At 37.7% G+C, this 21136-nt stretch overlaps 1 protein-coding gene across 1 annotated transcript; it reads left to right on the forward strand.

Annotated features, from left to right (window-relative positions):
• The first annotated feature begins 17667 nt into the window (after positions 1 to 17667).
• On the forward strand, positions 17668 to 19966 carry LOC113295531. Its single transcript, XM_026543860.1, has 4 exons — positions 17668 to 17875; positions 17936 to 18438; positions 18615 to 19434; positions 19554 to 19966. The coding sequence occupies exons 1-4, from the start codon at positions 17668 to 17670 to the stop codon at positions 19964 to 19966; spliced, it is 1944 nt and encodes a 647-aa protein (XP_026399645.1).
• Positions 19967 to 21136: the final 1170 nt, after the last annotated feature.

The raw sequence follows: 21136 nt of genomic DNA on the forward strand, positions 1-21136 counted from the left end.
AAATTAATCAACAGGAGTTGATAGGTGTCTAAAGCACCTACTTTTATATCTAGTATTTATGTTTTCTTTGCGAGTTTTCTTGTAAATTATGTATCTATGTTTGCTTTTGAGTTTTATAGGTGTTTTGGAGTCATCAGAGCAAAAGGAGATGGGTTTTGTTTCATGGAACCAGTGGCTAGAGTTTGTGATGATTTGGTGACGACTAGGGCAAGAAATGAAGAACTGTTGCTGCTGGTATTTGAACAGATGAAGGAAGAACTGGAGATGCATCAATTGTGATTGAATTTGGTTCTACAGCGGTCCATTAATGGAACTGAGTTGCAGGTGTTTGTAGTTGCCGATTGCATAAGGGAAGAGATGAAATGGTGTTGATGAATGTCTAGGTCAGGTACAAACTTCAGGTGATGCTGCAAGGAGTGGGTTGAATGGCTGGAAGCTTGGCTGAATTGCAGGTGCAGTGGTGCTATGGACTGATGCACTGAGGTGGTGCTTTAGGGAGGGATTGAAATGGTTGTTGTTGTACAGGGAGGATATGCAATGGTGCTAAGGTTGTGAATATGCAGATGGACTTGAACTGGTGATGGAATGATACGGTGAAAGGAGTTACAACAGAGACTAGAATGGGTATTGAAGATGATCTCATTGCAGGAAGTGCTGCTACTCAAATTGCAGAAGAAGAATATGGATATAAAAAGGGTTTGTGCTTGAAGGGTGAATGTGCAGCTGATTATGGCCGTGGTGAAAATGGAGCTACAGGGAATGTGACACGATTGTTTGAACTGAACTACAAAGCAGGTTAAGGTGTATGATATTGTTGTTGTATTGGCTGGAGTTTGAGGATGAGAATGGAATGGCTGAACTGAAGCAGTAGAATGTATGTTTAGGTTGCAGGAATGAAGGCAGTGAATCAAGTGATGCAATGTGCTAAAAGTAATGCCATAATTGTTGTGTCTGGAACTGAAATTTGAATCCGCTGGAAGAATGAATGAATTAAACCGTCGAATGAAGGCACAAATGATTATACACTGCAGGGATGGAGGAAGTCGTGTGTTGGTATTACGAAGGTTGCGATGCAATGCAAAGAGCAGTTGGATCTGCAGTAGCTGGTGGTCCTGTGAAGTGTTGAGGTAGAAATGTGGTTTGGTAGAATCTGTGAAGACATGAAATGGTGGTGGTTTGGTCTGTTGCAGATGCTAGTGAATGGCCGAGTAATGCAGAGCAAAGTGCAAAGCAGATGACAATAATAAGAAGTGGAGTTGATATGGAGCATGCATGTGACAGAATTGCGGGTGAAATGAATGGTGGTGTTAGAGCAGATTGGCTTGGAAGTTCCAGGAGACTGACACAGGCTTAGTGAATTTTGATTGCATCATGGGCCTGAACTGGGCTGGAGCGTGAATTTGGCGGAGCTGGTCATAACTTGGCCGAGATTTGGAAGTTTAATTTTTGGGAAAAAAAAACTATTCACACAGAAACCTATATAAGCCTATTCACACCACAACAAGAAGATACCTCTTCTTCTACTTTTATCCTAGGGTTTTGAACATGATAGTATTATTTCTTCTTCTTGTTTATGAACTTCATGGATATGATTAGATAACTCTATTTTGGTTAAGGAATAAGTTGGAGTCCCAATCATGATATTTATGCAATGAATTAGTTTTGTCTCCATATTTTGTTGATTATGATTCACTTTTAATATTGTTATATGATTTGAATGCATGTTTAGTCGAGTCGCGAATCGGTTGAATTAGTTTTCATCTCTATTGCTAGATTAGGGTTATTATACGCAAAAGTGATAATTCCTGATTGCAAGTAGCATAATTGTGAGTATTGCTTGTAGTGATACATCCTAGTAGTCACAAGTGGATCATAACCTTTGTTAAAATGGATTAGTGCTTTTACACGTTCGTTTGTATTGATTAGTCTTATTTCATAGGACTTAGTGCTCTTTGGGAGTTAAACTTAATTGTGCTTTTACACTTTAGGTTGCTTTCTAGGTAGAATTCACATTCGCATCTTTTAATGTGTTTGTTGATGACAAGAGGAAATTAGCGGGATATTCTTGCGATCAAGGTATCCTAGGACTTTTGATAAAAGTTGAGATTAAATATCAATTCTAGTTATTGTTACAAATTCATGTTTGTGAATGAAAACTAATCCTTGACCAATATCTTCATCTTATTGATTTGCTTGTTTATTTCATTATTTGCTTTTAGTTTATTTTCCTTTACATAAAAATCAGAAATCCCCCTTGTTTATATAGGAAACTGGAACAACTTGACAAGATAGATCCTCTATGTGGAAACGGTCCTTTCTTACCCTTGATATATTATATATTTTAAGTTATGAGAAAGTAATATTATTTTTGACGCGTACGACAACGATCAAAATTTTGGCGCCGTTGCCGGGGAGGCAGCGGTTGTCACTTGTTTTTGGTTTCTTATTTTCTTGTTTTTAGTTTTGTTTTATTTTCTGGTTTTTAACCTTGTTTTGAGAATCGTGTTTCAGGTACTTATTTCTCATGGATGGAGCATATTGGAACAATGGATACGGTTTCCAACAATCTCAACAACATGACAACTTCCAACAATTCCAAGGGTATAATCAAAACCAATTCATTGGCTATGACCAATATTCCATGGATCCTTATGATTTTCCTCAACAACCTTATGGAGGGTATGTGTGTGAACAACCACAAGGATTGGAGGATTCTTATGCTCGTGAACAACAAGTCTCTAACTTGTTAGACAACTTTTCCAACTTTTTACGATAAGAGTTTCAAAAAGATAAAGAGGCTACAAACGAGCAACTCCAAGAAATTTGTGAAGGTATGGCTATTTTACGAAGAAGCATTGATGAATACAAGGAAGAAAGGTATGAAGAATAATTTTGTTTTCAAAGCAATAATTATTCTAATGTGCCTGTGGTGTGTGACGAATATTTGATTGGTGCTAATGTTGAAAAAGGCCAACCTTTGGGGACTTTCGTTGATAATTGTGTAGCTAACTCAACTCTTGATCTTAATAATGATCATTCGCCTATTCAAAAGGATGAGTTTGTGGTTAGAAACACTAAATTCAGCGACAACCAATCTTATGTTAGCTATGAAATTGACGATGATTATGAAGATACGTCGTTTGAAGCAACTCATGGTGACATTACCCAAAGGTGTACAATGGAATTCTGGGATCAAGATGAAGATGAAAAGGACTATGATGACACTTGTGTAGATTACTCAAGCATTGATCTTAATAATGATCAAGAGCCTATTCAAAGGGTGGAGCTTGAGGATGCTGCATTTTTGAGTGTTCTAAAAAAGTTTCTTATAATAAAATTTAGATCCTCCAAAGAGTATGTGCCTTAGAACGAAGAGGAGTGTGTTGAGAATGAAACCGATATGACCAATATTGTGGAAGACCCAATTGAGCTTGCAAAGGATTGTAATGAAGATGTTGATGCCGAGATTTTGGTTAAGGAATAAACGGAAGAAGAATGGTTGCAAGGTTTGATAGAGGACCATGAGATGCAAGAGGTGAATAGTTCACTTGAATTTTTCAAGGATGAAGAGGATTCCGTGCTACAAGAGATTGTGCAAGGTTTGTCTAACCCTTTGCCTATTGTTTCTTCTCCTTTACCTCTTATTGGTTTGAATGTATGTGCTTCGAGAATATTGTTGAATGACTTTGTTTCTCGATTTCCGCCATTAGAGATACTTGATTCTCATACTATGCAGGTCTTTGGCAGGTCCGGAAAGTGTATAAAAATGATGCGATGAAAACGGGCCTACAGTAATACCGCAAGTGCACGGTCGTCAGTTGTAGCTCGTGCAAGTACGGGTCGATCCACAGAGATCGGGTGTGTTTCGGAAGTGTTTTAGCTAATTGGGTTCCTAGATTTGCTTTGGGCTTAGAAGCCCTTTGGAAGTGTTGGGCTTAATGTACTATTGGGTTTGAATGCCCTTTGAATGGATTGGGCTTAGTGGGTTTGTTAAAAATAAAATGAACTGAGCTTGGGCTCAGTTATCTCTAAAATGCAAATGGGCCTTGGTTCTAAAATCTGGTTTGAGCTTTGGGCTCAACAGTTCAACTGTTACTTGGGCTTAACAGTTCACTAGACTTGGGCCTTAATGAACTGGGCTTTGGTTTTGGTCTTACAGTTGGGCTCAAATTGTGCTCTGGGCTTTTGGAAGTGAGCTTTGGAGAGCAAAGCAATCAGCAGCAATGCAACAGCCACAGAAGTGGATTGGCAGCAGCAGCTGCAGAGAGGCAAGTAGCAGTGCAGCAGGCACTAGCAGCAGCAACCTGGTAGAGCAGCAGGCACCAGCAGCAGTGCAACAGAAGAAGAGGCAGCAGCAACAGAAGAAGCACAGCAGTGCAGTAGCAACAGAGCTGCAGCAGCAGCTGCAGCTGCTCAAGCAGTGAAGAAAATGCAGAAAAGCAACAACAGGGCAGCAGAGCAAAAGCAATAGGAAAAAGTGACAGAACACATCAACTATAAGCAAAGAACAATGCAAATTAGCAAAGGGAAAGAACACAGCAACAACAATCAGAAAACAGTGCAAGATGAGCCAAGGCCTAAGGCCAAGGGCAGTGATGTGAAGAGAATAGCAAATGAAAGAAAGAAAACAGTGAACAATGGAATGATTCTAAACATGAAAAAGAGCAAAACAAATCAGTGAAGACAAGAGGATGAACTCAACTGATCATGCCAATTCTTCCTTACAGCAGGTAAAGGTAAAGGTTCAAGCCTGCCTTTTACCTAAGGTGTTTCACCAATGGATAGTTGAATCACAACTAAAGTGTCAATCCTAAGCACTAAATGTCTGACTAAAGCACAATTAGTCAGAGAATTTGACAATGTCAATAAGGTATGAGTTGTGGTAATATCACATAGTTTTATCCTAACTACAAAGCATACATGATATGCACTGTGAGAGTAAAATGTGGCTTACCTTGATTCAATTTTATCCTAGAACATTTCACACATCTAAGAATGACATGAACAATATGAGAACATTTACAAGACAAAACAGAATATGCACATTAACAGGAACAAGACACTAACAGTAACAAGACACTAACAATGAACAATTGAAATTAGGCTAACCCAAATTGGGTGGAAACTTGGCTAGTCCAAGAACAAGTTTTTCATTCTACAGCACCTCCCTTTTATACCCAAATTAACAAATTAGGGTTTCAACACATTTTCCCCAAAAATATCACTACACAGTACAATTAGGGTTTAACTTATTACCCAAAATTTAGCTTCCAAACTCCAAAATTTGCTCGACCCATGCTTCTTGATGTCCCTCTGATGCTCTTCCTGCTCCTATTGTCCCCTAATTTCTAGCTATTTTACTCACCCCAAAACCTAGGGTTTCAGAGGTTGTGAGATGAAGAAAATAGCTAGGCTAGGGTGTTGTCGGGTGTTGGAGATGGTGGTGGCAGTGATGGAACTGGTGGTGGTGAGGGAATGGTTGCGGCAGAGGAGACAGAGGAGGAGGTGGTGTTCTGGTGGTGGCAGGACATGGCAGGGGGGTTGCAGAGTGTTTGGGGAAGAAGAAGATGGTCGACTGATTTTTGGGGAGAAGGGGGCGTTTGGTAGAGGTGTAGGGTGTTTGGTACTGTAGTGTTGAGCGGTTTCAGCGAGGGATGATGTTTCGCGATCTGGTCCGTGGGATGTGATGATGGTAGGTAGATCGGATGGCTAGGAGAGAAGCAGTTTGTAGCGACCGTTGGATGCGGAACACAACGAAGTCAACGGTTCTAGATTAGGTTAGGTGCTATAGTGTTGGGCGGAACCATCGGGATTTGATGCACAGGCATAGGATCGACCGTTGGATTCAACTACCATCTAATCTGAAGGCTTGGAATTTCAGCGCTGTGGTGCTTGGCAGAGACTTCCGATTTTGATGCTCTATGAAGGAGCGAACGTTGGATGCTCCCGAGAACTGATCTGATGGCTGAGAATGGAGGCGCTTTTGTGTGTGGAAAATGAGGTTGTGCGCACCAGTCTTCGCGGCTTCCTTGCGTAATTTCTCCCGGCTTTTCACTACTTTTCTGCTCTTTTCGCTCCACGACTCATCCGAACTTTATTTATTACCTAAAAATGCAAAATTAATTAATAAAAATATTTATTCTTGAAAACAATGAAAATACAGAATATGGGATAAAATGTAGAATTAATGCGCAAAAGATGAGTTAAAATGCCAACAAAAAGGGATAATATATACAATATTTGGCACTCATCAAATACCCCCAAACCTGAATTTTACTTGTCCTCAAGTAAAACAAAACTAAGGAAATCCTAACTATACCACTGTCGCTGGTCTCTCGAATGCATTTAGCGTATGCACTAAGCCTTTTAAACCACTAAGTGTCCCTAGTGGACGAGTTGAAGTCTCGTGAAGGTTTACCAGAGGTGTGCCTACAAAACCTAAGGACAAAATATAAGCTCAGATTCCATCAAACGTGACATGTGCAAAACAGTTAAGCTCACAGCAAAATGGAGATGTCAATCTAGCTATCGAAGGCACAATCCTAGCACTGATAACAAATAAGGACATGTGATAAGAGTGTAAAGTGTATCTACACATGTGTAAAGAAAGATCTGAAGTTATGACTACTAATCACCAAGAGATAGTTTCTCAGGCTAAGAACTGAGGTCGAAATCTAGCTAGCTGTCCGGACTTTACGAGAATTGTGAATGAGTTGGAGGTATTTCACAATTACTCGCGTTGTACATCAATGGCATACACCCTCCTTGCTTATTACAATGAAACAACAAAAGACTATTTACATGACTCTTATTTACATTGACATTCTCTTTTATTTTTGGAACAAGAGATGGAATTGATAAATACTTGATTTTTTTTTTGTATTTTTCTGATATTTTTTTTTTTTTTTTTTTTTGAATATATACATCGTTTTTTTTTTTTTTTTTTTTTTTTTTTTTTTTTTTTTTTTTTTTAACAAGAACACTTTTGATACATAACAAAAGAAACAAAAGATTACATGACACTTTGCAAGAGGTAGCCCTTTTTGATGCACCCAGTTAAATTCGATGGTTGTCTTTCTTAATGTAACCTCCACCTTCTATCCCAACCAACCAAAGAACAAGCTAGTCAAGTTTCGTTCAGTATTCTAAAGTGATTGGCAATCGTAACTTCCTATCCAACACCTTGAAGATCGAGGCCATACATGTATTGGTAGATCGTGCGCGTGCAAATTTCTTATCACTATGTGAATTGTGCTAGAATCAGGGTGCCTAAATATCTAGACTAAGACTCCTAATAAAATACATATTTGCACAAGAGTCAACATTTCAAGGTAAATGAGCTCCATTTTTTATTTTTTTTTTTTTTTATTTTTTTTTGAATTTTGATTTTTTTTAATTTTTTTTTTGGAATTTTTCAATTTTTTCAAAAAGAAGAAGGAGTTTGTTTTCAATTATGCATATTATCGTGGCATCTACTCTATACCCCCAAACCTAAACTAAACATTGTCCTCAATGTTTCAAAATATGGAAAGAATTAAAATGCAACATATGGAAAGGGACATGCTGAGTAGAGTAAAAGGAGAGAGAATACCCGATTTCGGCGAAAGCAGAATTAAAACTCCGTTATTCAAGGCAAAAATCCAACATATTTCAGCCGAGATCATATTGGATTAGCAAAATATACAAAAGGAACAAAAGGGTTTTTAAAATTTTATCTACTGGATTATATACAAAAAATTCACCATACACTAACAATCTAAAGAGTTGAGGATCAACCCAAAAGACAAGTGTAGACATTTCAACAGCTTCACACAATAATAACAGGAAAGAAACGCAAGTGAAACTGTGAAACAAAATGAGCTACCCCCAAACCTGGATTTTACAGAAGATATAATTTTGAAAACAAAATCGCGCAGTTTTGGGGGTTCATCATGCACAAGGTCTAGCTCAAAATGAACTGTGCTAGGGACGGGCAAACATGCTATTTCCAACTGTGGTTCCTCAAATGTATTATATTTGGAAGCAAAATAGTCCAAGAGGACTTGGGAAGCACACAGTTCCAAACCTAGGTTGGGCATTCTCAGAGAAATTGGTTTTTAAATATTGGTACAAACCAAATCTAGGTTGGGTGGAAGGCCATCAGATTGTGACTTAGGTAGAAGAATAGGCATATCATTATCAATCAAATCAAAATCTTCTAACTCATCTACACATGTCACATCATGCTCACAATCATCACTCACATTGGCAAGTTCACACTTAGAATCATCAACATCATCAACAGATTCATTCTCATGCATCGGCAAATCAGGAGAAATATCACAATGTGACCTAGGTAGAGAATCAGACACATCAAATATATTTTCATGCATATTAGTGTCTACAGAAGATTCAACTATTCCTATGTCATGCTCATCTTCACAGAATAATTGTACGAATCCCATGTCAATATCAAAATCATATGAATTACAATGAGTATTAGAAAAAACAACATTCATGAAGGTCGAGGGCGAGAAGCCATATGTTATTGAACCAACAGGTTCCACAATATTTTCATGTTCTTCTAACACATCATCATAATCATCATAATCATCATCATGGTAGCATGCATATTGGTCCTCATTAAAAGTGGTGGTGTCGTTAGTCGATTCATGTTCCTCTAAATTAGGTTCATATTCAACATTATTTATATGAATGGGACTAGACACTTCATTAGGGACAACATACATTTCCTCATGAATTTCCTCCTTTTGTAGGTGAAGCAAAATCTGATCTAAATATGCCTGAATTCGTGATGTAGATCTATCGAAGTTTTGCTCACTAAGTCTGAAAGCTTCTGTGGTGGAGTCTAAATTCATGGGAGTACAAAATTCTTCATGTTCAAATTGTGGTGATTGGTACATGTGTGCATGGTCATTAGGGTTTATAAAAGATTGATCGCAACCCTCAAAGGATTGATTATGGTCCCAATGACTACCATTCTCACAATTTATGGGCATTTCATACCTTGGATTTTCTCTAGATTGCCTAAAATTATGCAAAATATGACAATGCTCAACAGGGTGGTCTAAACTACCACATGCGGGACATGCATAGATTTCAGGTTGCCTAAGAAAATTAGATGTGACAGATTCCTCATGTGATTGCATTTCTAAAGCTGCGATTCGAGCTTCTAATTGATCCACAAGAGATGATTGTGTGAGTGAGGCACTAGCAAAATGTTCATTTTCACGTTGTGGCAAACGATGCATGTGTGAATAGTCATTAGGGTTCATGTATTGAGGCTCGGGACTTTGAAAATGTCCATAATAATTCCTATGACTATTGACATCATGGTCTATGGGAGGTTCATAACGTGGCATATGCCCATAAGCAAGTTCTCTAAGAGTTTTATTTCCATCCCCAGGAGCAGACCAATATCCAGACATGATTGGCTCAAAAGCTAAGTAACTATGTTACAAAGCTCAGAATTTGGTTTTTAAAGGGTTTGGATTTTTGGGAAAAATTTGGTTTTTAAAGGGTTTGGATTTTTGGGAAAAATTTGGTTTTGGTGGGAGACATTTGAAAATTTGGTTTAAAATGGGAGTAAAATTTTGGTTTAAGATGGGAGATAAGCAATTTTTAAAATTGGGAGCAAAGTTTTTTTTTTTTTTTTTAAGAAAATAAAATTTGGTTTTTTTGAATGGGAGCAAGCCCACTGTGCAAGCCTCTAATGAAATGGAAGGAAGGCTGCGGCCCACACTCGGTTATCAGCTGGGTTTAAACCCAGAGTCCAAAATACAAGTCCAATGGAAAAATTTAAACAAGCCCACAAAATAAACAACAAGCCCAAAAATAAATTATTACAAACCCAAAATAGAAAAATAAAAAGCCCAAAAAATTGGGTTAATTATTACAAGCCCACAATAAAAAAATTGGAAGCCCACAGGTTGGGTTCTCTCAATTGAATGGGTTTAGGCTTACCTTTTTAGCACAGCCCAGCTGCTCTGATATTGTTGCAAAAACCCAGTTGGGTTTTGGTTCTTTTCCTTGGTGGCGTCCCAGCAGAGGAAAAACAGGTTCAGAATCAGCAGGTCCAACAGCAAATGAAATGAAGCAGATGCAGATGCAAATGCTATGAAATGAAATACATAATAGCTAAGAAAAAACACAGATAAAACACAGCACCAATCCCCGGCAGCGGCGCCAAAAACTTGGCAGGTCCGGAAAGTGTATAAAAATGATGCGATGAAAACGGGCCTACAGTAATACCGCAAGTGCACGGTCGTCAGTTGTAGCTCGTGCAAGTACGGGTCGATCCACAGAGATCGGGTGTGTTTCGGAAGTGTTTTAGCTAATTGGGTTCCTAGATTTGCTTTGGGCTTAGAAGCCCTTTGGAAGTGTTGGGCTTAATGTACTATTGGGTTTGAATGCCCTTTGAATGGATTGGGCTTAGTGGGTTTGTTAAAAATAAAATGAACTGAGCTTGGGCTCAGTTATCTCTAAAATGCAAATGGGCCTTGGTTCTAAAATCTGGTTTGAGCTTTGGGCTCAACAGTTCAACTGTTACTTGGGCTTAACAGTTCACTAGACTTGGGCCTTAATGAACTGGGCTTTGGTTTTGGTCTTACAGTTGGGCTCAAATTGTGCTCTGGGCTTTTGGAAGTGAGCTTTGGAGAGCAAAGCAATCAGCAGCAATGCAACAGCCACAGAAGTGGATTGGCCAGCAGCTGCAGAGAGGCAAGTAGCAGTGCAGCAGGCACTAGCAGCAGCAACCTGGTAGAGCAGCAGGCACCAGCAGCAGTGCAACAGAAGAAGAGGCAGCAGCAACAGAAGAAGCACAGCAGTGCAGTAGCAACAGAGCTGCAGCAGCTGCAGCTGCTCAAGCAGTGAAGAAAATGCAGAAAAGCAACAACAGGGCAGCAGAGCAAAAGCAATAGGAAAATGACAGAACACATCAACTATAAGCAAAGAACAATGCAAATTAGCAAAGGGAAAGAACACAGCAACAACAATCAGAAAACAGTGCAAGATGAGCCAAGGCCTAAGGCCAAGGGCAGTGATGTGAAGAGAATAGCAAATGAAAGAAGAAAACAGTGAACAATGGAATGATTCTAAACATGAAAAAGAGCAAAACAATCAGTGAAGACAAGAGGATGAACTCAACTGATCATGCCAATTCTTCCTTACAGCAGGTAAAGGTAAAGGTTCAAGCCTGCCTTTTACCTAAGGTGTTTCACCAATGGATAGTTGAATCACAACTAAAGTGTCAATCCTAAGCACTAAATGTCTGACTAAAGCACAATTAGTCAGAGAATTTGACAATGTCAATAAGGTATGAGTTGTGGTAATATCACATAGTTTTATCCTAACTACAAAGCATACATGATATGCACTGTGAGAGTAAAATGTGGCTTACCTTGATTCAATTTTATCCTAGAACATTTCACATCTAAGAATGACATGAACATATGAGAACATTTACAAGACAAAACAGAATATGCACATTAACAGGAACAAGACACTAACAGTAACAAGACACTAACAATGAACAATTGAAATTAGGCTAACCCAAATTGGGTGGAAACTTGGCTAGTCCAAGAACAAGTTTTTCATTCTACAGCACCTCCCTTTTATACCCAAATTAACAAATTAGGGTTTCAACACATTTCCCCAAAAATATCACTACACAGTACAATTAGGGTTTAACTTATTACCCAAATTTAGCTTCCAAACTCCAAAATTTGCTCGACCCATGCTTCTTGATGTCCCTCTGATGCTCTTCCTGCTCCTATTGTCCCCTAATTTCTAGCTATTTTACTCACCCCAAAACCTAGGGTTTCAGAGGTTGTGAGATGAAGAAAAGCTAGGCTAGGGTGTTGTCGGGTGTTGGAGATGGTGGTGGCAGTGATGGAACTGGTGGTGGTGAGGGAATGGTTGCGGCAGAGGAGACAGAGGAGGAGGTGGTGTTCTGGTGGTGGCAGGACATGGCAGGGGGGTTGCAGAGTGTTTGGGGAAGAAGAAGATGGTCGACTGATTTTTGGGGAGAAGGGGGCGTTTGGTAGAGGTGTAGGGTGTTTGGTACTGTAGTGTTGAGCGGTTTCAGCGAGGGATGATGTTTCGCGATCTGGTCCGTGGGATGTGATGATGGTAGGTAGATCGGATGGCTAGGAGAGAAGCAGTTTGTAGCGACCGTTGGATGCGGAACACAACGAAGTCAACGGTTCTAGATTAGGTTAGGTGCTATAGTGTTGGGCGGAATCATCGGGATTTGATGCACAGGCATAGGATCGACCGTTGGATTCAACTACCATCTAATCTGAAGGCTTGGAATTTCAGCGCTGTGGTGCTTGGCAGAGACTTCCGATTTTGATGCTCTATGAAGGAGCGACCGTTGGATGCTCCCGAGAACTGATCTGATGGCTGAGAATGGAGGCGCTTTTGTGTGTGGAAAATGAGGTTGTGCGCACCAGTCTTCGCGGCTTCCTTGCGTAATTTCTCCCGGCTTTTCACTACTTTTCTGCTCTTTTCGCTCCACGAATCATCCGAAATTTATTTATTACCTAAAAATGCAAAATTAATTAATAAAAATATTTATTCTTGAAAACAATGAAAATACAGAATATGGGATAAAATGTAGAATTAATGCGCAAAAGATGAGTTAAAATGCCAACAAAAAAGGGTAAATATATACAATATTTGGCACTCATCAGTCTTGGAACAAGAAACCGTGGAAGTACCCGATTTCTATATTCTTTATACACTCCCAAGTGTGGACAAGAGTAAGTGTGGGGGAAACTTTTTTCGGTTAATAGCTTCGTTTCTGTTTTATATTACTAATATTTGTGCGAATCTAGTGTTTGCAAAACAGGTTCTATGGGTGGATCCCCAACTTTTCAGATTGTTGGTGTATGGGGAATTCATCTTGCAATTCGGGTTGACGACTTTAAACCAAGCGCTAAGCGGGAGGCAACCCACTGGTTTTGTGTATCTATCTCTATCTTTATATTTTTCAAGTCTTTTATCTTTATTTTCTTATTTTGGATATTTGCATATCAAAACTCCAATTTTTAGAGATTTTTGAACAATTTAGAATAAACACTAGCCTTTCGAAATAGATGGAATTTTTTCTTGACGATGAGGTATATATATTGGCTGAGTTGAGATTAGATGCCAACTAAATAGCTTGTTTAGTGTTTATCCTCTATTGTTCAGAAATAACTATGAGTTGGAGTATCATTTTTTATTATGCATTTTATTTTCTTATTGTGTATATATATCATGTTATAAGATTTCTCACCTTGACTTTCTTTGGACGATTCAATTTACATTGAGGACAATGTAAAGTTTAAGTGTGGGGGAGTGTTCTCATATAGAGTTTTTTTTAGCCTTGTTAGTTTTCCCTTGTGTTGATAAGGAAAAAAAAAAATGATAAACTCCTAAGTCTAGCAACTTGTACCTTACACTAATGGAAACATCGTGGTTAGGAGTTGAGGAACCCATTAGTAGAGTCTATTCATATGAAAACGAACAAAATATAAGAATAAATAACATGTTAGTTGTCACCATATCTCGGAGTCGTCACCATATCACGTTCAATTTTTATTTTTCCATATTTATCTATTGTTTCTCTAAGTGAATTGGTGGGGCACGAACATCGAATTGTTATCACTGCTAGGATGAAATAGAGTGATTGAGTTACTACAAAAAAAAAAGAGACGGACCAATTGACCAAAAGGAATAAATATGACACTTGGATAAAGCAATATGTGTGTGTTCTCCCTGTCTCCGTCGCCTAAGCAAGCGTGGAGTGCAGGATCCAAGGGAACTATCATGTAATCTGCTGACAAGAAACATGCGCTTGGATCCACAAGATCCAATCATGATGTCAAAAAAAAAAAGAAAAAAAAATATATATTATTATTGTATTGAATAAAATCGATTACTGGTTCCCTTGTATATGCCAGTGAATTGATCTAGAATTAAGTTTGTCGACCGCAGGTTCCCTTGTATATGCCAGCTGTGTTGATATTAGAATTCAGACTAGTAGCTCAATCCAATAGGATTTTTAGGTTTGTTTTGGCAGTGACCTTCAGACGGATATGGGAAACATTGTTCACCTTAATCAACAGTTCGCCACCATCTACTTTCTATATCCATCTTCTTAATCTTTTCGTGTGATTGTGGTTGATTAGATTCCGAGTACTGTGGTTGTGTTCAACTTTCCGAATAAAGCTATATTACTAATTTATTTATGAATTGGATTTGAAAGTGGGTACTTCCTCTTGTAATCATTGATAGTATACCAATTAATAAAAATATTTAGTGCTATTCTTAAATTTTCACAGGTGGATGGAGTTAGAAGTATAGGTTTTGTAGGTATACCTCTTGTAAACCTTCACGAGACTATAACTCGTCCACTAGGGACACCTAGGGGTTTAAAGGCTTGTTATACGTGTTAAGTGTAACAGTAGCCTCGACGACACGGAGTTGTATGTATGTTTTAGAAGTATTTTTTTTATTTGCTCGAGGACTAGCAAAGTCTAAGTGTGGGGGAATTTGATAGGTGTCTAAAGCACCTACTTTTATATCTAGTATTTATGATTTCTTTGCGAGTTTTCTAGTAAATTATGTATCTTATGTTTGTTTTTGAGTTTTATAGGTGTTTTGGAGTCATCAGAGCAAAAGGAGATGGGTTTTGTTTCATGGAACCAGTGGCTAGAGTTTGTGATGATTTGGTGACGACTAGGGCAAGAAATGAAGAACTGTTGCTGCTGGTATTTGAACAGATGAAGGAAGACCTGGAGATGCATCAATTGTGATTGAATTTGGTTCTACAGCGGTCCATTAATGGAACTGATTTGCAGGTGTTTGTAGTTGTCGATTGCATAAGGGAAGAGATGAAATGGTGTTGATGAATGTCTACGTCAGGTACAAACTTCGGGTGATGCTGCAAGGAGTGGGTTGAATGGCTGGCAGCTTGGCTGAATTGCAGGTGCAGTGGTGCTATGGACTGATGCACTGAGGTGGTGATTTAGGCAGGGATTGAAATGGTTGTTGCTGTACAAGGAGGAGATGCAATGGTGCTAAGGTTGTGAATCTGCAGATGGACTTGAACTGGAGATGGAATGATACAATGAAAGGAGTTACAACAGAGACTGGAATGGGTATTGAAGCTGATCTCATTGCAGGCAGTGCAGCAACTCAAATTGCAGAAGAAGAATATGGAGATAAAAAGGGTTTGTGCTTGAAGGGTGAATGTGCAGCTGATTATGGCAGTGGTGAAAATGGAGCTACAGGGAATGCGACACGAGTGTTTTAACTGAACTGCAGAGCAGGTTAAAGTGGTATGATGTTGTTGCTGTCTTGGCTCGAGTTTGAGGATGAGAATGGAATGGCTGAACTGAAGCAGTAGAATGTATGTTTAGGTTGCATAAATGGAGGCAGTGAATCAAGTGGTGCAATGTGCTAAAAGTAATGCCACAATTGTTATGTCTGGAACTGAAATTTGAATCCGCTGGAAGAATGAATGAATTAAACCGTCGAATGAAGGCACAAATTATTATACACTGCAGGGATGGAGGAAGTTGTGTGTTGGTATTACGAAGGTTGTGATGCAATGCAAAGAGCAGTTGGATCTGCAGTAGTTGGTGGTCCTGTGAAGTGTTGAGGTAGAAATGGGTTTGTTAGAAGCTGTGAAGACATGAAATGGTGGTGGTTTTGTCTGTTGAAGATGCTAGTGAATGGCCGAGTAATGCAGGGCAAAGTGCAAAGTAGATGACAATAATAAGAAGTGGATTTGATATGGAGCATGCCTGTGACAGAATTGCGGGTGAAATGAATGGTGGTGTTAGAGCATATTGGCTTGGCAGTTCCAGGAGACTGACACAGGCTTAGTGAATTTTGATTGCATCATGGGCCTGAACTGGGCTGGAGCGTGAATTTGGCGGAGCTGGTCATAACTTGGCCGAGATTTGGAAGTTTAATTTTTGGGAAAAAAAACCTATTCACACATAAAGCTATATAAGCCTATTCACACCACAACAAGAGGATATCTCTTCTTCTACTTTTATCCTAGGGTTTTGAACATGATAGTCTTATTTCTTCTTCTTGTTTATGAACTCCATGGATATGATTAGATAACTCTATTTTGGTTAAGGAATAAGTTGGAGCCCCAATCATGATATTTATGCAATGAATTAGTTTTGTCTCCATATTTTGTTGAGTATGATTCACTTTTAATATTGTTATATGATTTGAATGCGTGTTTAGTCGAGTCGCGAATCGGTTGAATTAGTTTTCATCTCTATTGCTAGATTAGGGTTATTATACGCAAAAGTGATAATTCATGATTGCAAGTAGCATAATTGTGAGTATTGCTTGTAGTGATACATACTAGTAGTCACAAGTGGATCATAACCTTTGTTAAAACGGATTAGTGCTTTTACACGTTCGTTTGTATTGATTAGTCTTATTTCATAGAACTTAGTGCTCTTAGGGAGTTAAACTTAATTGTGCTTTTACACTTTAGGTTTCTTTCTAGGTAGAATTCACATTCGCATCTTTTAATGTGTTTGTTGATGACAAGAGGAAATTAGCGGGATATTCTTGCGATCAAGGTATCCTAGGACTTTTGATAAAAGTTGAGATTAAATATCAATTCTAGTTATTGTTACAAATTCATGTTTGTGAATGAAAACTAATCCTTGACCAATATCTTCATCTTATTGATTTGCTTGTTTATTTCATTATTTGCTTTTAGTTTATTTTCCTTTACATAAAAATCAGAAATCCCCCTTGTTTATATAGGAAACCGAAACAACTTGACAACCTAGATCCTCTCTGTGGGAACGATCCTTTCTTACCCTTGCTATATTATATATTTTAAGTTGTGAGAAAGTAATATTATTTTTGATGCATACGACAGTGATCAGAAGTCAAGAGTTAAGTGGTTAAAAGATGGAGCCTCAAATTCTAAAGTTTTTCATATAAATATGAAACTGAGACAAACTCATAATACAATTGCAGAACTAGAAGATGAAAATGGAAATATTGTAACTGATCAATCCAAAATTGCAGAACTGTTTATCAACCATTTTGAAGAGAAATTTAAATTTCGAGAGGTAAGATTTAATCAAAACTTCTTTCAAGATATTCCTCAACTGGTAAGTGCAGATGAAAATGCTTATTTAGATGCAGTTCCTTCTGATGAAGAGGTGAAAATAACAGTATTTGAACTTGACCCTGATAGCTCCCCTGGCCAGATGGATTTGCAGGATGGTTTTACAGATATGCTTGGGAAATAGTTGGCAATGACCTCACAAAAGCTATTCAACATTGCTGGAGATGTGGATTTATACCTCAAGGTTTTAATGCTAACTTTTTATTACTTCTTCCAAAAGTCAAAAATGCAAAAAAAGCTAGTCACTTTAGACCTATTGGTCTAATGAACTTCAGCTTTAAAGTGCTTACAAAGATTATAACTACAAGATTTGGAAGTTTAATTCAAAGAATTGTATCTCCTCAACAAGGTGCTTTCATAAAAGGGAGAAACATTCAAGATCAAATAGTTCTAGCCTCTGAACTAGTGATGAGATGGATGTTAAAAGAAGAGGTGGTAATTTGGGCATAAAATTGGACATCTCTCAAGCTTATAACTCACTCAGCTAGGAGTTTCTGTTTCAAGTGATGAGGAAATTTGGATTCTCTGAAAAATGTGTTAATTGGCTTCATGCTTTACTGCAATCTGCAAGAACATCAGTACTTCTTAATGGAGGGCCTGTGGGATATTTCCAAGTTGGAAGGGGTCTCAGACAAGGTGACCCCTTGTCTCCTCTTCTTTTTGTTATAGCTGAAGATCTTCTGAGCAGAGCAATATCAAGAATGGTCCAATCAGGTTAGTTACAACCAATGCTCTCCAGAAATGGCATCCATCCATCTCATATCTTCTTTGCAGATGACATTTTCTTGTTCTGCAATGGAGATAAAAGAAATGTTAAAAAGCTAGCAACTTTACTCAGGGAATATCAAGAAGCCTCAGGTCAAATTTTTAATTTGGAAAAAAGCAAATGCTTCATAGGTGGAACAAGTACATTAAGAAAACAACAAATTTTTTCTGAATGCAGAATGCCACTTGCTAATTTCCCAGACAAGTACTTAGGTGTTTATCTAACTCCAGGTAGAATCAAAACTCAACATATTTGGAATTGTGTAGAACAAATCCAAGCAAGCTTAGCTGGATGGATGGGTAAGCTCTTATCTTTCCAAGAAATACTGATTTTAATCAAGCATGTTCTCAGTAGCATTCCCATATATAGTATGTCAGTTTATAAATGGCCTCAAAGAGCTCTAAAGGACTGTGAGCAAATAATAAGAAATTTTCTTTGGACTGGAGATCCTTCAAAAAAAAGAGTGTTGTGCTTAAATGGGACAAAGTTTGTTCTCCATTTGAAGAAGGAGGTCTTGGCTTGAGAAGACTAGATATTATGAATAAGGCATTGCTTATGAAACTTTGGTGGACAATACAAAACAGCAAGGAAGATTGGGATAAATTTTTTCAAGAAAAATTCATTACAAAAAAAGGGGACTGGATTGGATATTATAAGAAATCTTCTATTCTTCCTGGATTGAAATAGATCTCTGAAGATGTGCAAAAATTCACAAGATGGATGGTTGGCACTGGATCAAAAATATCAGTTTGGAATGACACTTGGATAAAGGATAAACCTTTGTGTGAATTATATCCTGATAATGCATATCTTAATGAATTCCCTTACATGAAAGTTGAAAACCTAATAGTTGATAATGAATGGGTTATGCCTTCTGAACTTCTTGATATGGTTTCAATTAATGAGCTACCTGTACTTAGTTTGGAGGAAGATAAAAGAATCTGGAGTGGCACAATTACTGGGGATTTCTCTGTTTCTTCTGCAGTTGAGTGTATCAGAACAAAGTATTCAAAAGTGAGCTGGGTACATCAGGTATGGAATTACTCAATTCATCCAAATATTTCAAGCAATATCTGGAAACTTATAAGAAATATTTGCCCAAGTGATGAAAAAATGAAAACTAGGAAATTTCAACTTGCTTCTAGATGTTGTTTTTGTAAGAAAGATGAGGAAACTCTAGAACACATTATATGGAAATGCAACTATAGTGAGCTAATTTGGAAGTGGTTAGGAGGGATGTTTAATTTCAAGAACCCTAAGTCCTTTGATGAAGTCTTTAATTCTGCAAAACATAAAAGTCCTGCAGTTGGTGAAATATGGAGATATGTTGCTTTCATTACTCTCAAGGAACAGTGGTTTCAAAGAAATAGAAGTGTTTATGAGGATGAAGTCTTCAATGAACAAAATATTAAATCAAGAATCTTGAAACTTACTGCTGAAGGAGAAATTAGAATGAAACAACTCATGTGGAATACTGCGTATGATCTGCAAATGCTAAAACGGTTTGGTATGAAATGCAGAAGGGTCAAGACTTGTGTTGTTAAAGAGATTTCCTTCAAATTGCCTCAGAAGAATCAACTTCTCTTGTGTTATGATGGGGCTTCAAGGGGGAACCTTGGAATTCAGGTTATGGGATTATGGCTAGAAATGATAAAGGAGAAGTGGTGGTAGCTATAGAAGGAGGTCTGGGGATTGCTACTAATTTCTTTGCAGAAATTATGGCAATTATTTGTGCAGGAGAATGGGATATTCATAATGGTTTCAGAATCCTCCTTTTCAGTACAGACTCAAAAGCAGTAATTGTTGCTTTTGAAAATTTGAGAGTTTCTTGGTTTGCAATTGCTAGATGGAAGCAAATCTGCAACATTGCTACCAAATGTGAGTTTCTTCATAATTACAGAGAAGTGAACTTCTCTGCAAATGATCTAGCTAACAGAGGAGCAACTATGCAGAGAGGAGATCAACACATATACACAAGCAAACCTCCCTTCCTTGTAAATCTTGAAAATGAAAAGCAGAAGTACTTTAGGACAGTTTAGTTTATAATCCTTTTTTTGTGTATTTTTGTTTTTTCCTGGTTGTAATTCTGCTCTCATTGTAACTTTGAGTTCTTTGGTTATTAATAAAATTATTACTTAGCAAAAAAAAGTCTATTGGTATTAATTGATGCTTCACACTAGAGTAAGCAGCTTGATTGTGGGGATGAAGCAACTAGACCATGACCAGAATGATTCTAAGAACATCCACAAGATTTTACACGACCTCGAGTCCTTGATCCAGTAGTAGCATTATCTTCAATCTAGCAATAATAAACAATCATGGTACAAAATCTCTCCTGTTCTGGGATGTCTCAAGTAACAGGAACAATCAACCTCAATTGACACAAACTCTACAAATGATACTATGGAATGCATCAATTACATTTCTTTCAGTATGTAGTTCCACATTGTTATGCTGTGACGATTCATCGGATGATACAAGGGATGCAGTCTCATTATTAGTAGATATTGGTTGAATATTACCAATAGAAACATGAACACAAAAGCATAACAGATCACCTGAAATTCGAAGAAAATAGGAAAAATAAATGTCTTCGAACCCACCGTTTTTTTGTTCCACCAGTAGTACTATCTTAAATCTCGCAACAATAAACAATCATTGTCCAAAATCTCTGATTGTTCTGGAATGTTTCAAGTAATAGGAACAATCAACCTCAATTGACATGAACTTTACAGAAGATACCATGGAATGCACCACTGACACTGCTTTCAATCTGTAGTTCCACATTATTAAGTTGTGACGATTCATCAATGATACAGGGGATGCAGTCTCATTATTAACTGATATTTAGTTGAACATTACCAACATAAACATGAATACAAAAACATAACAGATCACCTGAAATTAGAAGGGAATAGAAAAACAAAATGACTGCAAGTCAAATTTCATATCAAGCATTTAAGCAACAATCTTACACGGAAGCCTTTTCTCCAGTTCCTTTCATCATTTAACTTTTCAACCTAATCAAATTGAATACCAATTAATAGCAAACCAAAGAATATAAATGACCAATTAAAAATAAAAATTGAATTTAACTTTATAACCTAAAGACCAATAAAATACGGTTGTATGAGAAACATTGATTAACAAGTAAATCTTCTTAGGGAACTACCATATCAGATGAAATAAAGACGAATAAAATATCTTTG

The sequence above is a fragment of the Papaver somniferum genome, chromosome 7 (genome assembly GCF_003573695.1).
Source record: "Papaver somniferum cultivar HN1 chromosome 7, ASM357369v1, whole genome shotgun sequence".
Lineage (NCBI taxonomy): Eukaryota > Viridiplantae > Streptophyta > Magnoliopsida > Ranunculales > Papaveraceae > Papaver > Papaver somniferum.